The sequence below is a fragment of the Lissotriton vulgaris genome, chromosome 9 (assembly GCF_964263255.1).
Source record: "Lissotriton vulgaris chromosome 9, aLisVul1.2, whole genome shotgun sequence".
Classification (NCBI taxonomy): Eukaryota; Metazoa; Chordata; class Amphibia; order Caudata; family Salamandridae; genus Lissotriton; species Lissotriton vulgaris.
This window is the reverse complement of record NC_141697.1, coordinates 1142008029-1142020687: the sequence shown is the minus strand read 5'-3', so window position 1 is coordinate 1142020687 and position 12659 is coordinate 1142008029. Positions and strand designations below refer to the sequence as shown.

General features: G+C 42.9%; 1 protein-coding gene across 1 annotated transcript in view; it reads right to left on the bottom strand.

Moving 5' to 3' along the window:
• The window catches only part of RFT1 (RFT1 glycolipid translocator homolog), a 115587-nt gene that overhangs the window by 29371 nt on the left and 73557 nt on the right, over positions 1–12659 (bottom strand). The window contains exon 9 of the mRNA XM_086939185.1: positions 11146–11276. Within this exon, the coding sequence (XP_086795311.1) occupies positions 11146–11276 (131 nt within the window). The remainder of the gene's footprint in view (positions 1–11145; positions 11277–12659) is intronic.

Sequence of the window (12659 nt, the reverse complement as noted above, 5' to 3'; positions counted from 1 at the left end):
TCAGCGCAATCAGGAGAGGTGACAGGGGGCAGCCCTGTCTCGTCCCTCTCTCGATAGGGACGGGTACCGAGCACGGACCATTGACACGCACCACGGCCATCGGTTTTTTATATAGGAGTGCCATTCAGCTTCGGAATTTCGGCCCAATTCCAAATTTCGCCAGGGTAGCACTGAGGAACTGCCAGTTGACAGCGTTGAATGCTTTTTCTGCATCCAATGATAAAAACACCTGTGGGCTTGTCCGGTTCTGCACCTCCATAAGCCTGTTAAGTGTGCGTCTAAGGTTCAAGCGGGTAGATCTGCCTGGCATGAATCCCGACTGGTCTTCGTGGAACCGACCCTTGATCACCCTCAGGAGGCGAGTTGCTAGAATGGTGGCCAAGAGCTTAACTTCTGAGTTCAGCAAATAAATGCGTCTATAAGACCCACATTCATCAGGTAGCTTGCCCTCCTTGTATATTACCACAATAGTAGACATCCGCAGATCCGGGGGGAGAATCTCCTCCTTTTGGGCATTTATTAAGAGCCTGAGAAGATGGGGGCATAGAAATTCCCTGTATCGCCTATAAAATTCTGCGGGCAGCCCGTTGGTGCCAGGGGTTTTCCAGGGGCGCAGCTTTGCCACGGCCTCCTGAACCTATGTCAGTGACAGATCGTCATCCAGGGACTGGGTTTCCGCCTCTTCTAACATTGGGGAAGGAATTGCCCTCAAATACTCCTGCATCTCGGCCTGTGATGTGAGTTGTAGCGCCGGATAGAGGCCAGATAGAGGTCTCTATAGTATTCAGCGAAGGCCGTGACCACACCCTTGTCCATAGACTGTTTGGTCCGCTGGAGGTCCATCAATTCTTTCACTCATCTGTTTTGAACCTCTCGCTTGCTAAGCCAGGCTAGGAGCTTTCCTGCCTTGTCACCCACCTCGTAAAGGCAGTGTAGGGTTGCCAGGTGCAATTTCCTGGCATTATTGGAGGCCAGTTCCTTGTTCTCCAGTCGTAGGGATGAAAGTTTACGTGACCCTTCAAGGTCGCTGCTCTGGGCCGCCTCTCTTTCTAAGTGGTTTATTTTTTGTTCCAATTCTGTTAGATGCTTGTCCTTCTCTTTTTTTCCATGCTATGCGGTGCTGGGTCCTTATTTTCTAAGAAATAGACTTCGGTGTCTGCCCTAATCCCCCTTGCGATTTTGGCGTTCTGCAGGTCCTATGGGACAGTCTCCAACTACGGGCACGTCCTGCTCCCTCATGCCCATCTCTACCAAGAGTGTGGAGTGGTCCGAGAGGCCTCTGCTGTGAAAACCAGACTTATATCAGAGAGCACATGGTAATAGAAAGGGGACTGCGAACTCAGTATAACATGGTCAACATTTTTAGAGGTCTTCACCATTAAATCAGCAATATCCAAAATATATAAGATCCTAATAAGGAATAATAAGATCATAAGAAAGAAAGGAGAGAGAGAGAGAGAAAGAAAACAAACAAAACAAAACCAAACAAAAAAATAATAAGAAAAAGACGAGCTATCACGTTGGACCAGCACAGTTTAAGCAGTACCTAGGGTAACCCTCTCCCCCATTAAAACATACTCCCCACAAACATAGAATACCACAAGCCCCAAGCATATCCTCCCAGACTCTAATCCTAAAATGAAAGCACTACATGTACCATCCTAGTTTAATGGGTAAAAGCAGTAGTCCCATTCTCAAAGAAAACAGTCAATGATCACAAAGCCTCAAAAAAGGACCCCAAACTTCATCAAAAACATGTATTTGATTCTGGACCCTGTAGATTTGGCGTTCATATGTAGCCAACCTATAAAACTCAGCTATCCACTCTTGCTGTGTGGGCACCAGTGCAGTACGCCAATGCCTAGAAATGAAGATCTTGGCCGCTATAAGAGCCGTTGACATCCATCTATGCCAATGGAAAGTCGTATTATCCAAATCATGTAACAGAGCCATTTTGCCTGACTTCTCAAAAGGAAAAGAACTTAAGTGTTTCCCATATACAATGCAAATTTGTATCTAATGCAGGACGTGACCAAAGTATGTGCTACAAACCACATGTTGAGCTGGAGCACCTCCAACATGCCACATTGGGAACTAGACAAGCTTTGTACAATTTGTAAGGAGACCAATACCAATTATGCAGAATTTTAAAATAAGCAAACATTAAACGTGCTTCTCTAAGCGAGCAATCATTTTCTTCCTGTCGCCCTCTGGAGCATTCAACTTCTAACCGCTCCTGCCAATAGGATTTAGCCCCAAAACAAGTTTGACGTTAGTATAAATTGCCAATAAGTATTTGGTACATATTAGATGCACCACTCTTTGAAAAGCCACACAGGCCAAGGTAGTCCACAACCGGTGAGGGTGAGAGATGAATCGGATTTCACCCTCGTTTACCCTCTTAAGCAATGCCCCACTTGCCAATACTTCCAAAGCTGTGACTGTGGATGAAAAAGTTCTGATTTTAATGACTCAAAGGAACGAAATGAAGCCCCATCAAGGAGGTCTCCCATTGTTTCAATACCCTGTTCTTCCTACAGAGCCCATCTAAGCAGCTTTTGAACTACAGTGATTCGCTCATTGTTCCAAAGTGGTGCATCCTTATGAGCTGAACTATCCACTCTCAAGAGCCGGTGCAAATCTCACCAAGCGGCCCACATAGCCCTTCTGTTTGGAAGACAAAGTTGGGCTGCTAAGAAATGAGATTTGTACAAGATATCTAAGCCCACAGGAGGCATAACAATTTTCCATTCCCATGGCACCCAATTTGGCTGATCAGTAACAGGAACCAACTGATAAGCCAGTGTTGAGCCAAATAGTAAAGGCGCATGTCAGGGAGCCGAATACCACCTGACCTGGAATCTGCATGCAAACTTGATGATTTAAGACATGGTTTCTTCCGTGCCTAGGTAACTCTCTGCAATATACTGTTCAATAAATATACAATATCACTCAGCCTTCACAGTTTTCAAACTACAATAGGTTTCGCCAACATCTTGAAAAAAGTTTACGATACATAATTTCTAAGCAGGCTTCTCATGAGGTAAGAATATATTGGCTAACAGTAAATCCAGCCCAAGTGGGCACAAACAGTCATTAGCCATCTCCTTCCATCAAGAAAAAATTATCAGAAAGAAAGTGAAAGGAATAAATATCAAACCCTTAAATGTTGTTCATGAACCTATGCTGGAAGAGTAGGGTAGGGTGTCCCAGCTGGGAAATCTTCTCACCCAAGCAACGCAAGGTGCAGATTAACTCTCTACCAGATAAGGCCTTACCAAAGGTAAATAACATGTTCATCTGATATGGTCCTTCTAACCGCAGATTCTTCATCTTAGAATAGACACACTAGCAATATCTCCCCAAAGATGGGACTGCCAACCAGCTAAACCAAAAAGTCATGGAGCACTGAACAGGAAAAATGCACACCGGACCTGGCTGTCAAGGCAGTAGTGTTTAGTAAACATGTGCAAGAACACCGGTGTGGCTGTCTAACAGATGTCCAGGATGAGGAGCCAGCCAGCACACTAAAGCAGCAGTGGCAGCTTTTCCCCTGGTGGAATGGGCACGCAGCACATCAGGCGGTTATTTCTTCGCTAGTGCGTAGGAAATTTTGATACAAAGAACAATCCACCAGGAGATGGTGCACTTTGAACAGCCTGTCCTTTCTTTGCCCCAGGGTTGCGGAGGATGAGGAATTGGCCAGCTTGCTGTGCTTGGTTCTCATGTCTTTGTTGGACTCTGCAGCTCCATCCCTGAAAGGGTTGGGCCACCTGATATACTGGGTAGGGCTGGTACTGGGGAAGCCAAAATTGCCCCTCTGCGGTATGGAAGACTCAATCAATAAATCAGGTGTTTATTAACAATGGACTGTTGTTGCAGGTGGGTCAAATGGGAGAGGCCCAGCGTCGGGCAGTGGCCCTGCTCTGGTGAAAGCTCTTGAACGCCATGTTACTCTTCTTACAGAACAGGCGGCACCCATCAAAGGGCATTGTCAATCAAGATTGACTAAACATCCACCAAAAACACAGTGGACCGTAACTAAGCATGGTGTCGAAGAGTCACTGTTGAAGCCATGGCTCTCCCAAGGGAGTCCGTGGTGTCCAATCCACACCGAATGTCGAACTTAGACGCAATCCTGCTGTTGTTTAAAGTCTGGCTCAGAATGGCACTGCCCTCTTCAGGCAGCATGGGAAGCAGCTGTGAGACTGAATCCCACAAAACATTGGAATTTCGGCCCATACCGCAATACAAGGCTGGTGGAAGAAAAGATGCGCTTCCCAAACGTATCCCACTTCTTGGATTCCCTACTCTGTGCTGTTATAGGAATGCGCTAGGGTTGACTTTAGCTGTGGAGGCCTGAAACACCAGGCTCTCTGGGGATGGGTGCTGGGAAAGGAAGGGTAAGTCCCCTGAGGAAGGACAATGCTGTCAGGCAATCCTGTGGAATACAGGAGCTCCTGTGCAGGGTTTAGCCAAGGTCCCCAGCACAGTATCTGTGAGGGCTTTACTAAAGGGCAGCAATGGTTCGGGACGCATGCTCCTGCCTGAAGCAAGTCAAGATTTTGACTTGAGCTTGCCCTCGGAAAGCTGGAGGTCAAGGGCCCTTCACATCACTGTGGCGAATGATGCACATTCCTCTGAAACCTGGCCTGGAAGGAACAGCATGACAGTGTCTGGGTAAGTGTCTAGCGCACTGGTATCTCCTAGCTCCTCAGGCCAGTTTTTCTCATGTAAAATTCCTGTTACTGGGCAAGTGTCGATTCGTGCCGGGAATCTCTGGGTAGTGTGGGGCGGGGCCTGACACCACCTCTGTCGGGCCTAGAAGTAAGAGGTCAGAGAGCGGAAGCTGAAGACTGCTTCAACTTCTTATTGTGCTTCTCTTACCCGATTCTAATGAGGAGGTCTTTGATCTCAAAGACGACCGTCTGCAGGAACGACTCCTGAAGCGTCCTTGAGATCACCCAAATAGTGCAAACTAGACCCAAAGATATCAAGTATCAGAGCGCTCTACATGAGCACCAGTTGCATTACAGACAGACACATTCATTTTTGTTGGGCACGGGGAGATTAAGTGATTTGCCCAGAATAACAGGATGTTGAGTGTCGTTGCCGAGACTCGAACTGGGTTACTAAGCTTCGAAGTCGCCCACTCTAGCCGTAAAGCTACATCCACTCTGCAGCCTTCTTCTTCAGCGCGACCAGGAGTAGCATCGGCCGCACACAAATCACCTTTGGGTGCATAAATTTGCACTCAGCGCAGGCCTTGGGATCGTGTCCTGAACTGTTATGCTATATACCTTTTGTTATGTTATACAGTCTTATAGAGCACAATATCACCCAACGGGTATCTTGGCGCAAGGTTACATTAATTCCATTGTTGACACATTTTACCGTACCAGGTCAGATGTTTCATGAAAGGTGGCTAGGCTCTGTTACACCCTTGGAAAGAGCCAAGTTTGAAGCTTCTTCCTGAAATGTAGTAGATCTTTGGTTTGTCTGAGATTGGACAGAAGTTCATTCCATAGCCGAGCAGCTACAGAACTGAATGCTCTTCCTTCGAGCCTGGTCTTTCTGATTCTGGGCATGCTCACCAACTTGGCTGCTGAAGATCAAAGGCTTCTGGTCGGGACATACCGGTGCATTTACTCTGTAATGGCCTGGGCCCAGCTCCATGCAAGGCCTTAAAAACAATGCAGAGAGATTTAAACTGTATTCTCTGCATAATTGGCAGCCAATGAAGGTCTTAAAGGAACAGAGAGGCAGATGACCTACGCTGACTCTTTAGAGCTAGCTTAGCAGCTATTATCTGAATTCTTTGAAGCTTCTTTATCAAAGAGTTTGGAGCACCCAGTAACAGAGTGTTGCAATAATCTAACCAGCTCAAGATAACACTTTTCACCACCAGTGCTCTGGCTGAAGTCAGTAGCATTGGAAGTATTTTCCGTAGTGCTGGGGTGAGAGAAAAACAGGTTCTGACTGTTTTATTCACTTGGGTATCTAGACTCAGTTTGTCATCAAATATCACCCCTAGATTGCACACTACCTTAGAGGGTATTAGTGGCTTATCTGTGGTGATAGGCCAAAATAGGCTGAAAGCGGGGGAGGGACACCGTGCTGGATAGAGCCATATTTAGATTAAAAAGGAGGTAGAGCCATTGCCTGTTGTCTATACGACAGGTATGACATGCCCTCTATCCCAATATCCATAAGCCTATTCAGAAGGATTTTTTGATTGACCGTATCGAATGCGACAGACATATCCAATAGGACCAGTATAACTGATTGTCCTTTGTCTGCTCGCATTCGGAGTTCATCCAGGACTGCTACTAAGGCACTCTCTGTTCCATGAACTGGACAAAAGCCAAATTGTGCATCTTCTAGCCTGTGATTCACTTCTAGAAATTGCGAGAGAGTTCTACTGACCAAAACTTCTAACATTTTCACCGGGTAGGGTATAAGAGAGATGGGTCTGTAACGAGTTGGATTGAGGGGATCAAGCGTAGTTTTCTTCAACAAGGGTGTCTGCTGCCTGTTTCCAGCATACCGGTACTACCCCACTACTCAGTGATTGGCAGATCTGACGGAGCTGTGGAAATAGATCCCCCTTAAATTCTCTCCACACCCTGTGTGGGAGAGGATCCACTGGGGACCCAGATGAAATACTCAACGCAAGTCTATTAAAATCTTCCTCTGTAGGAATCTCAAAATGTACCAGAGTTGCTGACTTGCCCTCATCTACTCCCTCCTCCTTCTTAATCAGTAGCATCCTCTTGGCGCTCTAATTCCACCATCTGTCTTATCCTCCTTGTTCATTTCCAGACCACTGATAATGTTAGCAATCAAAGCTAGCAAAGAAGACCGCCAAGCCAGCACATAGGTCTTGGGTCGCAGTGATCTTATGCAGTCAGGTTTAGAGAGGTCACTCACTATTTTAAATATGCTTCTAGCACTATTCGTTGCCTTTAGAATAGTATTAGTGTAATCATGGGTTTTTGCCTTGGCGAGTGTCCCTTTATAGTTGCCCTGTGCTATCCTCAAGGCTATTTTATCCTCTTCCTCATAACATTTCCTCCACTTTCTTTCTGCTCGTTTACAGCCTTTATTTAGCTTTTTTAGCTCATTATACCAGGAGGCCGATGAATTATACATATTTTTTAATTCCGTCACTGGGATCATCTGATCGAGAGTACTGCTTATCTGGTCACAGAATTTCAGATAGTTTGCGTCCACCGACTTAGTAGCATCGAAGGAGTCTTTCTCAGTAAATACAGGGGAATTTTTTTTTATTCTCACCAATTTATTCCATTCCCTTCCTAGTCTGTTATTTCCTATAGTAGCAGTATTTTTATTAATTCTGGAGTTTGTTCCCAAAACTTTTAAGAGAAAATGATCAGTCCAAATAGTATATTTTCCACTTCTGCAACTCAGGCACCAGAACCAGACCAGGTGGGGAGCAGACTGACATCTGGCGGTGACAATCCACACAAGGCTTGAAACCAGAGGGTTTTGCAAGGGACATGTCCCTAGCACACTGGGAGCATGCTCAAAAGATTTACTTTTGAAAAAAAATGAAAGAGAAGTTAGTCGGAAAGTGGCCAAAGTAGCTCCCTGGATACACGCTGTTGGCATAGAAAGAAAGGAACTGATCTTGGTGCACGAGGGCGGGGCTTAATGTATCCGTGCGCAATTCCAATGGGTCGCCTGGGGAATAATCTAAGGTGAGGAAGCTGCGGTATGAAGTCTCTATCAGACAAAAAGTTTATCCATGTTCCTGGAAAGTTTTGGGGTGGTCTGTTAAGTGGGGCTGAGAAAACATGGGGCAGGGGTGGGTCCCAAAATCCAATTTTCCACATGCAATTTCCATAGAGAATTTTGGTCAGCGCTACAGCCAAAATGGCTGAACAGAATAAAAGCAATTTTAGCAGTTACCCAGAAAGTATGATTTTTGCGATTTGATGCAAGTCCGTTCATTAGTTTTGGAGGAATTAAAGTTCAGCATTTATAGATATGTTGACAATTGGTTTGAAAATTGTAAGCCCTCTGCTTGGCTGAGCGGTGCTCTGATTGGTTGGCTGCAACATGAACAGGAATGTTGTAACAACTTGGTCCCCTGTCTTGAAAACTGTTTTACAAAAAGGATATATGGGGGCAGGATAGGGATAACCTGACCCACTAACCCGTGTGGAATGGTCCCAGAGAGACCCTCTTCTAGGGCCAAAATGTAAAAAAACATTTTACGTCGACGAGATATTGTTTCACCAATCAAGTGCATTTTAAATTTTTTGTGGTCTCCAGAATTGCGAGAACCAAAAGGGAATCTTTGTGTTCCCTCCTCTTTTTTGAATGTTTTTTTACTTTCACGTCCCTTGGTAGGGTGGGCCTTAGCGTGCCCATACCACCGGGGTTTAGTCCACTATAGCTCCTGACGAATGCTAGGTAAATTAACACCGACATTGGCAGAAACATGTTGACCATCACTTAAACCTACTGGAAACGAGCCATCCAATTTATTTGGTTCAGGTTTCCAACACTTATTTTAATATGTCTTATTGATCAGATAATAAAACATTTTTTTCATACAATTAAGTCATTTTTAAAACCACCACTAAGACTTTCTCTAATCACCAACACAATCACTTAGCACTCACGACTTCACGTTACCCGCTCCGCAGTAAATCTGGCGTTGAAGCACACTGGGGTGGCACTCGGCCACTCCCAGTGAGGCCCAATGATTGAGCATGTCACCGACCAGGTCGGTGAGTGAGGGCTTTCTAAACACACCAAACAGGTGTTGTTTTCCTTTGTGCTATAGTCTTTGTTTCTCTTGACAAACTATGGACACTCTTTCTTTGTTGTTTATGATCACTTGACAAACATCAACAGGACCTTATGATTTAAACTATATCCCCCTCATACATAAAATAAAGAAAAAACTGTCAAAATGGAAAGACCTCCCAGGTTCAATAATAGGACGAGTAGCCATGATTCGAAAGATGATACTGCCTCTATGTAATTTTCTTTTTCTAGCTATTTCTAACACAGTCCAAATGACGTTTTTTAAGGAAGTTCCAGGTCTTATTTCTACATTTATATGGGCAAATAAAGTCCCTTGGCTTTCAATGGATATGCTTTTTAGACCATCATTAGAAGGGGGACTAGCGCTTCCTGATTTGAAAGAGTACTATTATGCTAACTTTGCACACACCACATATAGAACTGCAAAGGTCCTAAATATCAATAGGTACGATAATTTTTTCCTAGACTTAATTTATAAGGAATATCTTATCAAAGATTTTTTATGCGTTTAATAAAACCCCCTAAAAAAGTAAGGTATAAAACTCTTCAATGGAGCAATAAACGGAAAAAAACTGTTATATACACATTATTTGATCCCCACTATAAATGGAGAAACCCTCTCAAATATCCAAATAGGGTAAGATTTAATATTAGAACCAGAAAAAACAGATATTTATCCTGGTTTTAGCTGCAAGATTGTTAATTCTACAAAATTGGAGATCGAACGACATTCCCACCCCTACACAAAGGTTATTAAGTAAAATTAACAGGATTAAAGAGCCTATAAGAAGTTTAAGGCTTTGTGGGAAGATTCGGGTTAAACTATATTGGCAGGCTGCTATGCTCTTGGATTGGATAGGCTTTTAAAATGTTGTTTAATTAATTGATTAATTAATTATGGTAATTTTCATACATTATAGACCTTTTAAGTTCATGAACTATGTATGGTTTTTAATCATCAGTTGTAATTGCACAAATACGCTGTTTCTGTTTTTAATGAATTTCTTTCTGTCTCTTACTTATGTACTATGAATAGATGAGCTATCTCCAAATAAAAAATATTTGTAAAAAAAAAACATCAACAGGACTTACTGCAATGCAACTATGTGAGCTTCCTAAAAAATAGAGGTGCTATGATGTGCCTAGAAGATTAAACTGCCAAGACGGTAGTTCAGGCAGTCTATACCTAATGGCCCTTAAAGCGAAGTGGTGGAAACATGGAGAATGTAAAGGCCCAAGGCATACAGCTCTGGAACTACCTAGCCTAATCACTCAGGGAACAACTGAACTACAGACAAATCAAGAAAATGTACATCATGGAGTTTTATTGTATGAGACTCCCTCACTTTCTACCTACAGACTGGGCTCCTCTACCTAGCCTGTAATCAATGTTGCAAAACCAAACACTTCCTAACAGATCATACAACTAACTGCAAAGACTTGGCTCAAAAATCTGCAAACTGCTCTTAGGTCAAACTGCTCAAGAAATTCCAGCTCCAAAAATCAGGCCAAATAACCATTCGCCAGGTAGGACAAGCTCATATCCAATGCACTAAGCCTGCTTGGACACCCAGTTGACTCACTGATCGTAAGATGCTTCAGAATAAGCAGACCACACAGAAATATAGTACAGGAAACATCTGTAAATAAATAAATTGATTTTGTGTCCACAATTCTACCTTTTGTTAGTGCCAATGTGACAGTAAAACTCACGAGAAAACTTGAGATCTGATTGTAAGCTAAGCTTCTCGCAACATGAGGCGGCAGAATATGTACTTTCTCCTGGCTCATATTCACCAGCCATGACCACAAAATTATCAGAAGGGAGATTTCCTGTTAATCCAAACTTAACTGATGAAAAATCATATTTGTCAGTGGACAGCATACTTATTCCTAGAACTCCAGATAACACACCAGGCTTCCATTCCACTTAATGACCATATCTAGCAACACCAACTCAAGACACCTTTATTCTACCTACAGGCAAATGACTGTGTTCAACACGTCGCAAACTAATACATTCTCCATCTTAATTAAGTAAAAAATATGTGCTCAGTTTCAGAAAGAACTAAACACCCGCCGATTCACCTTACCTGTACATTCCCCTATCAATTAAGGTTTTTAAAGAAAACCGAAGACAATTTCAGACATGTTGGCTTGAAAAACGTGCCCAATTTCAAAATCTGATATTATATCATTATGAATTTCAATTTTCATGAAAGAAAATGGTATCAACTCTGGCTCCCGTCTGACTATAACGGTATTGTGTGACATTCGTGAAGCAATATTTACTGATGCCAACATGATTGTATCGCCAAATGCAGATAAAGACACAAAGTACTTTACCTGTCTCTGATTTTTTGCATTCTTCCCCCTCTCGAGCACCTTAGCAAAGAAAACGTAGAAGCTTTCCTCAATTGGCATAAAGATAAACCTGGCTACCAGGGAACCAAGGTTATTGACGATATCATACACACCTACAAAAATAAACACCATTTAGGATGTAAATTCATATATCTGAAATGCATTTTTGAGGCTTTTCCAACATTCTTGCTTACATGACCCCAGGTCTCATGATAATATATTGTCCTCGGAATGATCCCGCAACATTACGTTGAACGTTTTTACATTACTCTAAACATACACAAACCAGGTGCTTCTCTTGTGTAATAAAAATACGTTTTTGCAACTGGTAGCTAATTACCTTAAACATATTTGGAGATTTGACAAGAATAGGAACAAAGTATATTTATAGGTGGGAACAGAGAGGTAACACCCCCAAAATATATGGGGGTGTAAGGTAAGAGAAATGCCACAGGGAATAAAAGAGTTTAATGCAGTGAAGAAACAAAGAACGTAAGAATGAAAATGTTCTTAAGCATTTTATTTGGCAACACTGAATCTACACCTGCACATTTCCATATATGTAAATGTTAATGTATGTCTCTTGGCCATTCCCAGAAGTACTCATGGAATGTTTTGTTAATTCTATGAACTTCAGAAATTCACTTGCTGCAGAAATGTATGTTTTCAGTGAGAGAGGTTTTTTAAATTTGATCTTAGTCATCAATGAGGGGAGGTGCAGACTCATATAACCATTCTATATCAGCCATTGGTCAAGAACCATGGTGATATATGTGCTATTGTAGAAGAAAGTGGCAACAACAGCAGGCCTGTGAGTTACAGCTGACCCGAAGGACACAGCCCTCTCGGAAAAGTTACCATTAGTGATCTGGTATTTCGACCCGAATGACTTTTGGTCCTAAGAGATGCAAGCTAAAAAAATGTCATTTGTGAAGACCATAGCTGCCCTTGTTAATTTTTCAAGATAGTTGAGTAGGAGGCCGCCGGTGGAGTTTTTAGAGATTTACAAGGCAAAATGTATCTCCCCTGCGATGGTGCGGGGGTTTGGTGTTATGTTGACTTGCACCCCTTACAAATAGTGGAAAATGTGTTTCTACAATATATTCCGGCAGTCCCGAATCGCATATCTTCGTACATTTGATACTCTGAATTGGGCATGCCATATATTGCAGATCTTATAAAGAAGGAACCCTTTCTTTTACGCCACAGGATATGATCATCGAAAAAAACTATGCTTAATCAGGGTATTTTAAATAACCGTTTTAAATTGGATGGGTCTCTAACCATCCTGTGGCTAAGGTATGTCCGGAATTTCATGTGTGATCTGGGCCATTCAAATTATTACACTAAGCCTAGTACCATGTCTACCATCACAAGAAAAGAGTAAACATAAAGAGGGCCTAATGTTATTAGAAACACTCAGGCTATCAGCAGAGATCCCAAAGCCCACTGTACTATCCAACCAAGTGATTTTAACAACTTTTAGTATCCAACCT